The 16793-nt window shown below is 52.0% G+C and overlaps 1 protein-coding gene across 9 annotated transcripts in view; it reads left to right on the top strand.

The window, feature by feature from the left end:
* Positions 1-11665, top strand: part of NLRC5 (NLR family CARD domain containing 5) — a 79118-nt gene extending 67453 nt beyond the window's left edge. For all 9 annotated transcript variants that reach the window (XM_077898352.1, XM_077898354.1, XM_077898357.1 and 6 more), the window contains 13 exons: positions 860-943; positions 1610-1693; positions 4133-4216; positions 5430-5513; positions 5896-5979; positions 6284-6367; positions 6507-6584; positions 7298-7381; positions 7466-7537; positions 7788-7871; positions 9293-9376; positions 9689-9772; positions 10585-11665. In XM_077898352.1, the coding sequence (XP_077754478.1) occupies positions 860-943; positions 1610-1693; positions 4133-4216; positions 5430-5513; positions 5896-5979; positions 6284-6367; positions 6507-6584; positions 7298-7381; positions 7466-7537; positions 7788-7871; positions 9293-9376; positions 9689-9772; positions 10585-10672 (1078 nt within the window). In that variant the 3' untranslated portion in view covers positions 10673-11665. The remainder of the gene's footprint in view (positions 1-859; positions 944-1609; positions 1694-4132; positions 4217-5429; positions 5514-5895; positions 5980-6283; positions 6368-6506; positions 6585-7297; positions 7382-7465; positions 7538-7787; positions 7872-9292; positions 9377-9688; positions 9773-10584) is intronic.
* Positions 11666-16793: the final 5128 nt, after the last annotated feature.

Here is a 16793-nt window from a genome sequence, read left to right as displayed (position 1 = left end):
GGATCACAGGCTGCACTTAGTTGTCATTTGCCTTTGGTCTCCAACTTGGAATGGTCCTTAGCCCCTCTTTGTCTTACATGATATTGTCATGACATTTACCTGTCAGGGATTTTGTAAAAAGTCCTTCAGTTTGGCTTCCATGTTTCTTCAGGTTTAGATTTAGGCTCTGCACATGGGGCAGAAATCTCCCAGAGGCAATGTGCTCTTCTTGGGAGGCACATGTTGTCTCTTTGTGCCCTGACTGGTGATGGTAACTGTGATCACCTGGTGAAGGTGGTGTCAGCCAGGTTTCTTCCCCTGCAAAGCTACTGTTTTCCCTTTCTAATTAATCCATATCTTGTAGGAAGATACTTTAAGACTATGTAGATACCCTGTCCTTGCTCATACTGTCATTTACTGATTTCAACCTCCATTGATAATTCTTGCCTGAACCAAATGTCACTATGATGGTTGCAAAATGGAGCTTTCCTAACTTTTAATTCTGTTTTAATCCAATGGAATGCATCAAGGAGGTGTCTTTTTGGTGCCAGTGTATCTTTAACACTTCTCTAATACTTGCTGCTTACTTTTTTGTCATTTAAATGAAGTTGCAGAGCTTGTGGTAAAAGATCATAGCTAGCTAGACCTCACAGGGATGCCCAACTATGGCACACGTGGTGAAGTTGCTGCCTATAAATGGGTTAGGGAAATATTCAACTAGTCCAAGCTAAGTTTAATCATTCCACAGTGGGGGAGATTTATGAAGGGAAAGAGGCCCCTTCTTCCTATCCCTCCCCTCTTCCTTGCCCTCTACTACCCCATCCAGGGCTCTCAAGACCAAGAACCCCTGCCTGACCCATTGCCCTTTGACCCCCACCAGACTGACCTCCAGCTGTATGAGCTCCAAGGGCCTGGCCCACCTGACATTTGGCCTGAGAAACTGCCACCACCTGGAGGAGCTGGAGTGAGTCACAGTGGGGGGATCCAGGAAGGGACGGCCCAGCTGAGGGCAGGGGTGGAGAGGACAGTTGCGCCTTTGGCAAGGTGGGTGGTGGGACTTCAGCCTATCACTTTGCTCCCTGATGAAGCCCAGCAATCCTGCAACCCTGCGTGTGGCCTGGGAAAGCTAAGCACCATCTTCTTGGTCTCAACTTATCAGTCATAAGAATAACTGTGCCTGTCTGGTCTTGGACTATCTCACATAAAATGTAAAATGAGGATCATCACCCTTCTCTGCCAGGGGTAGCTATAGGTGTCAGAGTACAGAGAGGGCTATGGGGCCGAAGGAATCACTGCGTGTGTGTGTGTGTGTGTGTCCCTTGTCCCTGGCTTCTTCTTTTTGCAGCCCTCATTCAGGGCATCCTTTCTCAGCTGGGTCAGCTTGTGATGGCCATGCCCCCTCCTCAGGGACCCCAAAACCTGGCCCTTGGAGCTAGCAGTGCCCTGATGGTCCAGGATCTGCAGACCCCGAGCTGCCCTCCTGAAGGCACTAAGAGACTGGGGCAGGGGGGTGGTGGGTGGGAGTGGGCATCCTTGTGAAGTCTAGCTAGTCCCTCTTCTAGTGAGAGAGCTCATCTCCAGGAGCTGAGCAGGCTTGTCTAACACTCACCTCGTACTTGGTCACCTCCAGCTTGTCCAACAATCAGTTTGGTGAGGAGGACACTGAAGTCCTGATGACGGTCCTTGAGGGCAAGTGCTGGCTGAAGAAGCTCGAGTAAGTGATGGGGGGGGGGAGGGGGGAAGGGGGGGAGGAGCTGGAAGTAAGGCTAGGAACTTTTGCAGCTCTTGTGAAAACAAACCATGACATCCCTGAATGGATAGAGGTGAGCCAAAAGCCCTCCCTTTTACTCCCTTACCTGGGCTCTGAGTGCCATGAAAATGCTTGATCACTGGAAACAAATACTCAAACTGACCCAAGTCAGAAATTTAGTGGCTCGTGTCACAGGAAATTACAAGGAATCTAACTTCAGGCATAGCTATATCCAGGTCTGTATTTGTTCTCTCTCTCTGCTCCCTCCTTACCCCCATCTTGACTTCATTGCCAGGCAGGACATCCCTGCAGCTGCAGGTTCACTTCCTACCAACTTTGCAGAAAGGGAGCACCTTTCTCTGTGTAGTTATAACTCAAGGCTCTAGATGATTCTCACTGGTCTAGCTCAGGTCACAAGCTCACCCCTAAGCCAATCACACGGTATTTTGAGTGGCCAGATCTGGGTCACATACTCACCCAACTATCTGGTCTTGAGGGGCTGGTGGTGTTTCAGGGTGCTAATGTCAGAAGAAGGGACACAAACTCTGGGCAAATTAGACCCATAGACGTCCACTGCTACTTGCTTACAATCATTTCCTTAGTAACTGGCAACTTCTTTACTCTCAACTATAATTTGGAGTCACCAAGTTCCAGAAAGACAAGAAACAGTCTCAGTATGAAGGGTCAGTGAGTGTCTCCCCGCCACCATGCCCAGACATAACAGCATCTAGAGAGACCCTTTTATTGGGCATCTACTTTTAATCTCAAAGTTCACTTGGTGACCAAAAATATACACTGGTTATAAAAAGTTTCATAGTTACAGAAATAAGTAACAAAGGACATGACATCCTCCAGTGGCGACATCCTCCAGTGGCGACATCCTCCTGGGAAAACTGCTGTGAATGAGCAGTTTGTGAATTTCCCTCTGGATTTGTTTCAACATGTGTTTTGAATATAATTGAAAAGTAGCCTTCTGACTTTTTGCTCATTAACAATAAAATTCTCCCACTTTTGTCCCTTTTTGCTGGGGACCAGGGCATGGATGGTATTGAAGAGACCTTTAACCAGAGGACCCACATATCTTTCTCCTGAGCTGTTTCTTTGGCCTCCCCCCATGTGCCTTCACCTCTGCTCAGCCTCCCTTCCTTCTGGAAGCTTTTGTTCTGGCAGAGAGAGGGGGTTGTTGGAGGCCCAATGAGGTCATTGATTGGCTCATGCACGCATTTGACAGGTATTTACCCAGGGGCCCAGGACTCGGAGCTGGAGGTACTGCAGAGAACAGGACAGATGTGGGACCCTTCTCTGGTGTCCCAGGCAGCCAGTGCTCCTCCTCGCCTCTCACCTCCTCAGACGCCTCAACTATAAAATGGGCATAATGAAGGAAGGGGGATGGATCCGCACTGCCCAGACACCTCCTCTGGTTTCAGAGCTGTCATTTCTGAGTGTCTCCTCTCTGCCAGGCAGCTTTCCTTGAACCTCTGGCTGACTTCTTCCACCTGTCCATCTGTGGCCAAATAGAGGCAAGGACCATGGTTAGGGGCCACAGCACCGAGGTTTAATTCTTGGTAGGGTGTCCATCTGTCCCAGTTTCCCCGAGGCTGAGAGTCCCGCATCCTGGAGCCCCCCTCAATTCTAGGCAGACCAGGGCACCTATGAATGTGTGAGCTTGGGCAAGTTACTTAGCTTCTCTATGCTTTTCTCCCCATCTTAACTTTGGAGATGATAGCTATATCTACTTACCTCCTAGGCTTGTGGCAAGGATTAAATGAGATAATATATATTAGGACCTCAGAACAGAGCCTGGCACAGAGTTCACACTCTGCAAGTACTGGCTACTATTTATTGTTAATATTATTATTATTATTATTATTATTATTATTATTATTATTAATCTTTCCTGCCCAGCCTGGGGCCTACAGGAGTGTGATCCCATGGGTGATGCATAGGTGGGGTCCAGGAATGGGAGTCTATGGACTTGGGTCCTGTTCCCAATGCTTCTCCTTTCCATAATGCTCTGAGCCTCAGTGTGCCTCATCTGTAAAATGGGGACAAGAGAGTTCCACTCCTCAGGACGGCCCTGAGCTCAGTGCTGGGCCTATAGTTTATGTCCGCTGTGTGGTTGCTAGGATTCCTGGTCAGCAGTCTGGGTCTGGTGTGATTCAGAACATAAAACTGCTGCCCGGGAAGTCTTAATTTGTGCAGAGAAATGGCCTTTGGATGTCTCATGTGGTTTTGTTTTATACAATGAGAATGAGTCTGCTCTGTGTGACTGTAAGTGGCTATCTTGGAGGTCCTTGGGTATTGCTAAATGCCAGAGCCTCCAGACTGGATGGGGCCTTGGTCTCTGCACCTGGGACCCAGCCCCAGCGATACCAAGTCCTCCTCTGACCTCCTCTTTTGCAGCCTCAGCCATCTCCCACTAGGCAGCTCCACCCTGGCCATGTTCACTCAAGGACTAAGCCACATGACCCTCCTACAGAGCCTCCGGTAAGTGGCCAAGTAACCCCATAGGAATGAGTGGGGGGGACATGTTCCCCAGCTCTTTTGGGACCACCGGCCCAGGGAAGCACGAGGGGCCCTTCCATAAGGCCCCCCGTGACTCCTACCCCAGGGACATTGCTGCCATCCTGGGCTGATGCCCACTGCTCTTGCCTTTCAATGCCGCCAACTCCCTCCTGATGACAGAAGGGACCTGATGGGTTTGGAGCCCAGTCCTGGAATAGCCCTTGACATGCACAAATTCACCCTGTGTTCTTGCTCACATTTCTGATGCCACACGCCTGGGTTGCCTAGATTCTGCATTTCCAACAAGCTCCCACGTGATACCAATTCTAGGGGAACCAACCACACTCCAGGCAATGAGGGTCTAGACTCTGATTTGGTGACCTCGACATTCTCCACTTGGGCCCCTGGCCACCCTGATGAATAGATAAAACACGTTCTTTTCTTGAGATTTTTCAAAACATAAAATGTGGCAACTAAGAAGAAACCCAAGCAACAACACAAAGCATGGCTTTGCTTCTCCCCCAGTCCCCGCCCCAGGCTGGCCAGAGGAGTGCGCGGCCAACGAGGTCAGAGAGTTCTGGGATGAGGTCATTTCATCCCAAATTAATTGTTAGAAAGGCACTTCGCTGAAGTTCAGTTTGTGAAGTGAAAGAACACAAAGCAATCTTCAAACACTCGACATGGGGCCGAGTTCACCTCCACTGGTTTGGTTTGTTCTGTTTTTTCCACACTCGTGGAGGCAGAGCAAGGTCAGGGTGCAGAAAAGACAATAAACTGGCTTTCTGGAAAAGCCCAGCATTTGCCCAGATTAGGACACCTATGCCGTGGAGACATGAATTGCCTGAATTGTGGAGGCCGTGTGTAATTGGCATTGAGCTGGGGTGGCCTGGAGCTCCTGACACAGAGGCTGAGGCAAAGCCTGGCCAGACCAAAATAATGTGTCCACTTCCCCTCGGGGCGGGGGAGTGGGGAGCTCTGGGCTTTCATGTCTACTGTGCCTGGAAGTCATGAGCGGTCCTTGGCCAGCCATGGCTCCTTCCTGGGCTCAGTTTTTTCATCTGGACTTGCCACCTTGCCTGTCCCCCTCTCCAACCCTTGAAGCTGATCGATTGGCATCTGGGTTCCCAGTTGTGTAAAAGCTTTGCAAAGCACCTGCAAAGGCCTCTGGTCCTGACCACAGCCTCTGCTTCTCCAGGCTGAGCAGGAACGGTATTTGTGATGTCGGCTGCCACCAACTTTCCGAGGCCCTCAGAGCTGCCATGAGCTTGAAGGAGCTGGGGTGAGTTCCTCATCCCTCCCCCAACCAAAGACAATTTCGGCAGGGTCAGATGATGAAAGCAAAGGGCTCCTTGATTGAGTATGCCCTGCCCGGCTTAGTCCCATTGCTTTCAGCCACTTCCCACTGCCTGATCCCAGGCCTAGACCGTCAGGAGACCCCAAGATAGGATGTGAGAGTGTGGATGGCAGCAAGAGGGACTCAGGTCAGACACTGGGGAGAACATCCTAAACAGAAGACAAGAGGGTGAAGGGCTCAGCTGACACAGCAGGAGGGGACTCCCTCCAGACAGCAGCCTCCTCTTCTGTTCTGGGAGGGGAGATGTGGACAATATGACCTGTGTGGCAGGCGGATTGCGCCAATTCTCTACTGTTCTCTCCCCAAGCTTGAGCCACAACCAGATCAGAGACACCGGTGCCCAGCACTTAGCTGCTGTCCTACCAGGACTGCCGGAGCTCAGGAAGATAGAGTGAGTGGTCAGTCCTGCTGATAGGGGCCCTCAGTAGCCATGCCGTGATCTGGGGACACACTGGCCCCAGCTCACGGTGACATTCCTCCCCCCAACGTCACAGTCCAAGTGGTGGGGCTGGGCTGACTCCTGGCCCCACCGACTTCGGGACCTTCAGCCAGCCCAGGCCGGGCTCCTCTCTAGCCCTTTCTGCCCCATCAGGCTGAGAAGGTGTGTGGCGGGGGGTGCGGTCTCTTGGGGCCCTAGCAGATGCAGTGCGTGGGGGGACGTGAGGGTCCCAGGGTCTAACATCCGTCCTCCTCAGCCTCTCAGGGAATGGCATTGGTCCAGCTGGAGGGACGCGGCTGGCAGAGTCCCTCACCCTCTGCAGGCACTTGGAGGAGCTGATGTGAGTGTGCCCGCCGGCGGCCCTCCGCCCCGAGCGTCCCCCACTCCTCCTGGCCCTCATGTCCCCTGGTGGGCACAGGGCAGTGCAGGGATGGGGAGCCAGACAGCCCGGTGCTCACCTCATCCCTCTCCTCTTCCAGGCTTGGCTACAACGTCCTGGGGGATACCACAGCCCTGGGCCTGGCCCAGGGACTGCCCTGCTGCCTGAGGGTCCTGCAGTGAGTGTCCTCCCCATCCCTTCAGGCAGGGGTGCCCTGGGGCCACTAGGGCATCAAGGCCCCCCTGGCTGAGCAGCCCTGCCTTAGGTCAGAGCGGGGGATGTACCGGGGCCAGCTGCCCCCACCCTGCCCACTCCTCCCCTGCCTCTGAAGGCTGGGGCAGGGCAGGCAGGAGACCCGGCCTTGTCCTGGGTCGCCACCAGCCCCTTCTGGGCTGTCGGCCAAGCCACTACCCCTTCTGAGTCTCAGTTTCCTTGTCTACAAAAGAAGCACAATGGTCTCTGCTCGGCTTGGCATGTCCCTGAGCCAGTCTGAGGGCTGAGGGCGAGTAAGGCAGTGTCAGCAAAGGGTGGGCGGGAGAAAAAACACTGGTTTATGCCAGGATCTCACTGGAGCCCCCACAGCAGCCCCAGGCCCGGGTTTCTATTCCCTCTATCTTCCGGGCAAGGAGACTAAAGCCAGGAGATGCATGGAGAGCTTACTTTACTTACTCATGAAACAGCCAGGCCTCCTTGAACTTAGGATTTCACACCCAAAAGCCAGGGTGCTTAATACCCACCGGGTCCTGTGTGGATGGGGAGGGGGCTTGGGGTGGCAGTTACCTGATGGTCTGATGGTGTGGCCTGAAACTGCTGAGTGTGGGGGTTCTGGGAAGGCTCCCAACCCCCACACCTGGTCCTCCAGGCTCCCCTCACCCACTCCCCTTCCCCCAGCCTGCCGTCTAGCCGTCTGGGCCCAAAGGGAGCGCTGAGCCTGAGCCAGGCCCTGGATGGATGCCCGCATGTGGAAGAGATCAGGTGAGCAGGGGCCTGGAGCATGGGCACAGGGGCAGCCAGGGAGGATCTGGGGGCTCCTCTCACAGGTGTCTTGCTGCCCTACAGCTTGGCAGAGAACAGTCTGGCCAGAGGGGTCCTGCATTTCTGTCAGGGGCTCCCCCTGCTGAGGCAGATAGAGTAAGTAGCCTCTTGAGACTACCTGGGGAGCTGGGGTGGGGTAAGGGCAGCCCTTGTCTCTGGCACCTGGGAAGGCCTGGGAAGTAACAGAGGCCTCAGGTATAGGGGAGCTTCCTAAGGTTCCCTCCTGCCCCCCAACCCTGGCCACTCCTCTCCTTCCTGCTCTGATTGCACCGTTAGCAGAGGGCAGGTTGGCTGGAGACGCCCCTGACCCAGACACCCTCCTTCCCGCCCTCTTCTTTGTCTCCAGCCTGGTTTCGTGTGAGATCGACAACCACACCGCCAAGCCCCTGGCTGCCAGCCTGGTGCTCTGCCCAGCACTGGAAGAAATCCTGTGAGTGCTGGGAGAAGCGGGGCACCTGGGGTCCTGGCCTGCCTGCCAGCCATGGTCTGCCTAGAGCTGGTCCCCTCCCTCCCTGACCAGTGCCCCATCTGTAAACGGGGAGGGTCATTCCTACTTAAACTCCCTCTCTAGGAAGTTTTAACATTTTGGCTGTGAGTACTATTGGGCAAGTCCGTTCAGGCTCTGCTGCTTTTTTCTTCACTGTGGAGTGGCCGAGGGAGGTAGGCTAGCTGGTGTCCAAAAGCTCTTTGCCCCTGACCTTCCTTTGGGAGGCGGCTGGATAGATCACGTCTCCTGGCTTCCGGAGCTTCAATTTACAAACCACCCGTTGGTAGTGAAGAATGCTTGAAACCAGCATGACCCCCACCCTGCCTGCTGGCCAAGCCCACCTCCCTCTTGGCAATCAGAGGCACTCTGACCTTGGGCAGCTCTGCCACAGGGGGAGATGCACTACCAGGACTGGGCTGGGACCCTGACTGCACAATGGAAGAAAATGCTGTTTCCTAAGGTACAGGACACAGGGGATTCTAAGAGGCTACTAGGTTTGCATCTTAAAGGTTCTCATCCTTCTCATTCATTACATGACACCGAAGACCAAGTCTCACATCCATGCTAAGGTATCTTTAACACCTAATGCTGGTGATTTTCCTTATTTATTTTGATCAGCCAAAAAATATTGTGTACCATAGAGCAGATCATTACTTTATATCAAAGATAAATTCGAGATTAGCCAGTGCAACCTAATTGCCATGGTCCTGAAATACCACCATGCCAGAGAGTTAAGTGTCTCAATGCTTGAATTTGTTCTGCTTCAGTTTTTCTTCATGGGTGTCCTTTTGTAACCAGCAGGGGGCAGGCCACAGGCTCAGCACCTGAGGAAGGACACAGGATCCCGCTAAAAGTCAATACTGTTGTCTGCGCCGTATTTATCCTTATAACTACCTTCTGTTTAGGGTTGTCAGTGAAGGTTTCCCATTGATAGTAGTGATAAGTGTTCCCTGAGATTAATTTCTTAAAGTGAAAAAAAAAAGCAGGGTGGGGAAGACTACTTTAAAGAAAAATGGGCTGCATGAATAGGGCAAATATTATGATGGAATATTAGGGTGGAAGTTTGCATCAGGACATGGTTGCTGCAGACCATGTGCTCTGAATTCTCTCAACAGCCAGATCCCAGGCTGTCTGGGTTCCTGAGGAATGATGACCAGCTCAAAATGGGAATGGGGGGAGGAAGGGACCACCTATGCCCTGAAAAGTCTTCGGGGAGAGCCCACAAGCACACCATCAAGTGGCCTTTCTTGCACCTGCATGGCAGCCTCCACTGCTGGCCCCCAGCCCTCCCCACCTGCCTCCTTGTCTCTACCCCTGGGCCTCAAGGATTTCCTGCCACTGACCTCAGGACCCCTCCCCTGCAGGCTGTCCTGGAATCTGCTCGGGGACGAGGCGGCTGCCGAGTTGGCCCGGGTCCTGCCGCAGATGGGCCGGCTGAAGAGAATGGAGTATGAGGGGCACATCCTGGGAAACCGGAACTGGGGGAGGATGCGAAGGGGAACCTCTATCCTGGGGAAAGCCAAGAGGCTGCTGGGTCAGGCCCCTGCCTGCCAGGAAGCCCTCCCTGAGTTACATGTTCTAGTCCAAGCCCCTGCCGACCTTAGCTCTCCCTGGGTCTCAGCCTTCAGCCTTCCTGCTGCACTGTTGTTTGTTGGGTTCCATAAGCATCTTGGCCTGGGGTCAGGGGGGCATAGGGGAACCCATCCCCCACACTCATGCCAGTTTCTCCCCTTTCCCTTTCTCTGCTCTCCGTTGCGAAGCCTGGAGAAGAATCGGATCACAGCTTGTGGAGCCTGGCTCCTGGCTGAAGGGCTGGCACAAGGGTCTGGCATCCAAGTCATTCGGTAAAAAGGGCTCACAGGGGCAGAGATGGTGGGTGGGAGGCCTCGCCAACCTCTACAATGTAAGGGGAACTCCCTGTAGAAGGAGGCAAAACCCAGGTTGGGGATTATCAGAGGAGACTTGGATCTCTCCACCAAGAATTCGGCAGCGAGCAGACCTAGATCAAATCCCAGCTCTGCCATTTGCCAATTATGTAACTTTGTGTCAGTGACTCAACCTCTCTTGACCTCAATTTCCTCATCTGTAAAATGGGCTCAATGATAATATCTACCTCTGACAGTTGCTGTGAGGACCAAACAATTATATAAAGCACTGAGCACAATCCCTAGCACATAGTAAGCACTGAAAATGGTATCATCACAGCCACGACATACAGCTGTATAGGTTGTGTACTGTACAAGGGCACTGCCTCTAAGGGACGCCATTCATATAGTTGATATGCTGGATTTCTAGTAAATGGGAGTGAAGTGTCTTGTCCTATAGAAATCGGTATCTCATGACAATGTCAAATGATGGAAGTATAGTCTTGAAGAAATGGGAGCTTTTTCCTTCTTGCACATATGTATCATATGAGCATGATCCTGGCTGGGATCACGAGCTCCTAGGGATGAAGACTGAGTGGGAAAAGTCAGGAAGTGGGTGTGGAGGACACCATTTCCCTAGAGTAGCCATGCTGGTCTAACCCACCTCTGTCGGGGCATCCTCTGTCTCTTCGTCCTCTTGGGCTTTCCCATCTGTAGATAGGACAGCAGATGGAGACGAAAGGAGGAGCCAACAGCTCCTATAGCTGAGTGCCTGCCCTTGTGCCCTACAGCCTCTGGAACAATCCCATCTCCCCCACCATGGTCCAGCATCTACAGAGCCAGGAGCCCAGGCTGGACTTCGCTTTCTTCGACAAATAGCCGCAAGCCCTTTGGGGTACTTGATGGCCTCCTCAAGATCCTTTGAGTCCAGCCAAGTGAAGCCAACTTCCACTCACCAGGACAGAGGGCTCAGGAAAAGAGCCTCAGCTGGGTGCTTCTGTGTGCTGTCCCGGGAGGGAGGGCAATATTTGTCAGGCTAGAATCTTCAGCAAGGGACCAGGGGCCTAGTATGACCAGGAGACTACCCTGTATTGCATGGAACACACATGACCAGTCAGGAACAGTCGCACTATGTGAAAGTGTCATGATGTGGTATGTGACACAGAAGGCCACATGAGGCCGAATCCTATGCAAGGTTACCTGGGACTTGCAGTATGGCCCGTGGGCCAGTGGCATGGGCACACGTGGCAGGACATGTGGTCTGTGGTTCATATATGACATGTGATGAATGTTCCCATCATATGACTTGGCTAGCCAGGTACCCTCAGGCTGGTATAAAATCTAATTTATGACTTTTTAAAAAGCAAGTATGTATTTATACATTGCATTTTCAGAGTAGCTAGCTAAGCCAGGGAATGTTCTCCACCCAGAAATGGGATGAGGAGAGTGTCCAAGCACTGACTAGCCCAGTGGCCTGAGGGCCAAGCCAGGGACTTGGCCACGAGGCTTTTGGATGAGTCCCCTCTTGCCTCAAGCCTCTGTGTCCCCACTTGTAAATGGGATGACTCTCCTCTTAAATGCTGGATTCCAAAGACTTTGAGCCCAGATCTAGATACAGGGCTTGGGAATGGACAGGCCAAGTCTAACCTGTGTAATGGAAAAGGCCAAGTCTAAGGGTGTGGGGGCAGGAACTACCAAGATGATCAGGCAAGGCCACTGGGTCCAGCCACTACCTCAGCAGGATCTGGGTGAGCTCCCAGGGGCTGCACGTGCTATGTGATGTATTTGTTACTTTCAAGAAGGCCCAAGGATGGCCCTTCCACACTTTAAGCCAAATTAGACCAATAAATGTGGATCGTGTCTTAGCCTCTACCCTGAGTCTGATGTGTCCTGCTAATACCCAAGGTCAGGAGTGGTTTACCCCCTGCCCCAGGGACTGGAGAGAAGGACAGACCACAGAGAGGTGAACAGACAGGAGCACAGGCTTAGGAGTCAGGAGACGTGGGGCCAAGTGCAGACCCTGTCTCCGTATGGTCATGGGCTTGTGGGCAAGTTGCCTCCCCACTCCGGACTCAAGTCAGCAGCACCAAGAGGATATTATACAAGCTCAAGGTGTTAGAAACATTCTTTGTTTGACTTGCATTAAATTTAAACTCGTTTCTGAATCAATCGTCAGTATTTAAAATTGAGAACTTTTACATGAAAATCCAGATCTTCAGCTTTCATTAGGGTGTTTGGCCCCACGTCCCCACTCAAGAGTAATCGGTGGAGTCTTTTGACCATGCCCTTTACATATAGCACACATCTCTGTTTGCCACAGTCCCCACCACTCCCCAGTATTGCCCCTCCCTTTCGCTGTTTGCCTGGTCCTTGTGAAGGCCTAGAATCTCCTGACCTGGAAGGGTTCCCTGGTGGGTGGGACATAAAAAAACATGGCTTTGGAAGTCAGAGGGGCGTGGAATGGACTGTGACTTGACTGCTTGTTGCTGGTCTTCGGAGACAGAAACTATTTCTGGACTTGAGTTAGTAACACCCCCTGGCCTCCAGGACCTTTGGGGGCGTGCAGGAAGCATGGTATACAAAGTCCCTAGTAGGCAGCAGGACTGGTGACATGCTACTTCCCTTCCCCCTTTAGAGTTGAATATCATATGAGGTGCAGAGATACTTGAAATGACAGGAGAATAGCACCCACTCTGTCACCTGCCTGTGGGCTGAACAAGTTGATGGCTGGAGAGCTTTCCTCCAGAGCTGCACCCCACTCTGAGAAGGCACCAGGCAGGGTGCAGTTGCGGCCTAGCGCCACTGGAGGGCAGGTTGGCCCACTGGGGATTCCTGAGATTACTTCCTTTGCCATTCCACCCAGAATGGGGTTAAGAGGTGATGCTGGGAGCTGCTCCCACCTGGTCTAGGAGCCTGGGATGTTCTGCCTGCCGGAGGCTCACCTGGATGGCTCAACCCTGACCTTTGCCGCCCTCCGTGTTGTCCCTGGTCGCCCGCCGAGCGTGAGGAGAAAGTCCTCCGGCCAAGTGCCAAGCACCCACACCCCGCAGGAGGACACTCTTATGGCAGGTGTACCCTGCCCAGGGTCAGGGCACACCTGGCACCGAGTGGTGCCATCAGCCTGGTCATGGGGGAGGGGCTAGGCAGGCAGAGTTTGCAGCAGGTTTGCCCGGAAAACCAGAATCCTGCATGCTGTCTCACGTTCCCAGGAAATGATGCCACGGTGACTGTGGGCCCTCAGGGTCCACCTTCATACCAAGGGGGCCTTGTGCTGTCTCTGTCTTTACGCAAAACTGGAGTCAGAGTCCCCCAAAGCCTGAAGATGACTTGCCCAGGGAAGTCATGGGGGAGGCAGGAACAGAGCACCACCCAGAAGCTGTAGGTCGGGTGAAATGCACACCGGCAGAGCCCAGAGCTCAGGGACATTCTTCATTGCTGTTTATTCATTTTCCTTCTTCTTCTTTCCCTTTGAGCCCTGCCCGAGTTCTAAACCCCAGAAACTTTCAGCAGCTGCCCTGAGATGAACTGTGGCTTCAGCACCGCAGAGCAGGCTGGGTCCACTACAGGCTGGGGTACGCTTACCTCGTTCAATTTATTAATCATCCTCTTCTGCCACCTGCGGCGTGCTTGGAGGCCTGGACTGTGTTTCCACCCACACTGAGGAGGTCCAGTCTCCCCGCCCCCTTCCTCTGAAAAGCAAGCTGTTTAAATATATACATAAAACAAACACAGTTCAGAGAAAGTCAGGCTGTGGCCAAGTAAGCGGTGTTCTGCACCTGGGAGCGCCATTCTCATTACACCGCTTACTTGGCCACAGCCTGACTGACCCGATCACATTCCTCCTTGGGCCAGGAAGTGCCTGCAAGGCTGCCAGAAGCTCATTTAGCTACTTTGTCACTTGGCCTCTGTCCTATGGTTTTACAGATTGAATATCTCCACCTTTCTGGTGGCAGTCACCGTCTTCCTTCCTGTCCCCACAGCCCTCAGATCCTCCCAAATTGCCCCTTCTGTCTTGTCTCCAAACACATATCTGAAATCCACTGCAGGGTAATACTTCGTTCTCCAACTATAAAATCACAGTTATGGAAACTGGCATATGCACTGAATCATCTGGGCATCTTGTTAACATGCAGGTCTGGTTCAGCAGGTGTTGGGCAGGGCCTAGGATTCTGCATTTCTAAGAAGCATCTGCCCTCCCTGCCCCCAAGTGATGTCTATCCTGTTGGACCACACTTAGCTAACCGAGACTGTCCACCAATACATAGGGCTCCCCCTGACTGCAATTAGAATCACCTGGGGGAGCTTTTTAAAATGGCTTTTTTAAAAAACAGTATTTAGAAAGCTCCCCAGGCAATGCAAATATGTAACCACCAGTGGAGACTCAAGGGTGTGCAGCATGAAGGCTCTGGGAAAGCCCAGCCAAGGCTCTGCCCCATACACCTTCTTTTGTCCCCTGGATCCTAATGACTGTCTCTTCCCAGAGGAGGACAATGAGATCCAGAGATTTTTCCTGACTTGTCCAAAGGCACATAGCTAATAAGGCGTAGTACCAGGAATCAAGCCTGTGTTTCATGACTTTATATTTTCGCTCATTTTTCTCTCCGGTTTCAGTGAGATATAACTGACATAGGCACTGTGTGAGTTCAAGCATACAGGCTAAGGACTTGACTAGCATATATCATGAAATGATGCCCACAATATGTTAACAGCCAGGATCTCCTAGAGTTACAAAAAAAAAAACAAAAACAAAAACAAAAAAAACAAAAAACAGAAAGAAGAAAATGTGTTTTTCTTTGAGATGAAAGCTCTAAGGATCTACTCTCCTAACCACTTTCAAATTTTGTGACTCAGTCCCCTAGGAGAAGACCCAGTTTTCTCATCTGTATAGTGAGGGGATGAGCAAAGTGAGACAAGGTACAAGAATTCACTTTCACCAGCGCTGCAAAGGTGACCTTCTGGTTAATTCTCCCTCCAGGGAGGGTTCTGAATCCTCTGTCACCTGCCTTGCCTGGTTATTGTTCTGGAGGGCTTGCACTATCCATGACCTCCTCTAGACCCATAGCTATAATCTCAGCAACAATTTACTCCGTTTTACAAAGGAGAAAACAGGGGCCCCAAGAGGAATAAGACTTGCCAAGGTCACACAGCAAGTAGTCAGTGGAGCTTCAGTTCCAATTGTGGAGCAAGAAGGAAGTTGAGGTGGTCCTGGGCTGCAGGTCTGTGTGTTCCTCATAAAGAGACACCCCCTCCCCAATCAAGTCTGGAGGGCTGTGCATTCTAACTAGCCTTGCTTCTGCCCCCAACCCCCCTACATGACCAAGGCCAGGCCAGAGGGTGGTGGCCCTAGCCAGAGCTGGACACACCCTCTGGACACATCTCGAGCTTCCTGGAAAAGACCTTGCAGTGGCTGTTTTGCAAGGATCCTCTGAAGGCTGGTTTCAGGAAGTTCTGGAAACAGCTGGTCTTCCTCCTGCCCCAGCAATCACCCTGGTGAAGTACATCACTCCTACCCCATGTGTTTCCCAGCCTCCAGAACTGGAGTCCTCCCTGGCCTTGGCCCTTGGAAGCTATACCTCGTTGCTCATCCCACACAAACTCCAGCCCTGCCCTGGCTGCCCAGAAAGTGACCTTTGCCCTGAGGAGGTGACAGAAAAGGAGCTTTCACTAGAGAACAAAGGCCAACCAGGGTCCCCAGGTTGAGTGCCTAGGACAGAAGCATCCAGTTTCCTGGGCTGGGCCTGTGGTCCCAATCCTGACACAAGTATTTCAGTGCAAGATTGGGGCTGATAGAGGTGTCTGGGGCTGACTGGAAAGGCAGGGGGTGCCTGGGTGTCCTCACCCTACAATAGTGCATCCCTACATTACAGTGACCACAACTCTAGAACTTAAAAATAGTCCTGGTGTCTAGGCACACTGGGTACTGTTCTAACCACATGACAGTCTCACTGAATTCCCACATGCATCCCAAGAAGCAGATACTAAATCTATCCTTCCATTTTACTGAGGCCCAGAGGATTGAGTGATCTCACCAGAGGAATGACTGATCTCACCCAGGCAATAACTAGAGGGGCTGGGATTCAAACCCAGAGCCACCGTTCTATGCCTGAAATCTGGCACTGGAGTCAGCCATGAGATTCTTGAGGGGATGTCTCCATCATGGGGTTTGTCTCCACATCAACTCCTTGTGGCAGATGGTATTTTCCAAAGACGGCCACCACAATATCACCTGTCCTGCATGCTCTCCGCAATATGACAGTGACAGGCCTCTCACTGAGAGGCAGATCTATGGAGTGAGCTGGTAACCACTGCAGAAGTGACATCACGTGACTTCCAAGGCTAAGGTTCTATAAAAGATAACAAGGCTTCCACCTGGTTCTCTTAGAATGTTCACTCTTGGAAACCAGCTGCCATATTCCAAGGAAGCCCAGGCCACATGGAACGGTCATAGATAGGGGTTCCAGTTGACAATTCCAGCTGAGGTCCCAGCTGACAACCAGCTTCAACTGCCAGACATATGCCTTCTAGATAATTCTAGTCCCTGTCATGGTCTGACTGCAACCCTTTGAGAAATCCTAAGCAAGAACCACCCCAGCTAGGCCAAGTGACCCCTTCCTCAAAGCCTTGTGAGATAGATAACAAGGTTTAGGGTGATTTGTGATGAAGCATAAATAACCTCTACTCCTTCACACACGCCTAAAGCCAGCCAGGGCCAGGTACACAGGTAGTGCTCTTTTGAATGTCTTTAATTCACAAGCACACCAAAGTGTACAGGCAACCCTGATTATTCTGATCTGTTTGTCCAGGCAGCCTGGACTGTGGACATAAATACCCAGACGGCAGATGTTTTATACACACACACACACACACACACACACACACAATATAGACCTATTTTAGGAAACCCAGGCCTCTTGCTTTTGCAGAGAGATCTCTACCAGGGCGAGGAAAAACTCCCTTCAACATGTTGCTATAACGTCCTTGCATTATGTATGAATCAAGG

Source organism: Canis aureus, chromosome 5 (assembly GCF_053574225.1).
Source record: "Canis aureus isolate CA01 chromosome 5, VMU_Caureus_v.1.0, whole genome shotgun sequence".
NCBI lineage: Eukaryota > Metazoa > Chordata > Mammalia > Carnivora > Canidae > Canis > Canis aureus.
Note: the sequence above shows the minus strand (reverse complement) of the source record. Positions and strands in the feature narration are given on the sequence as shown.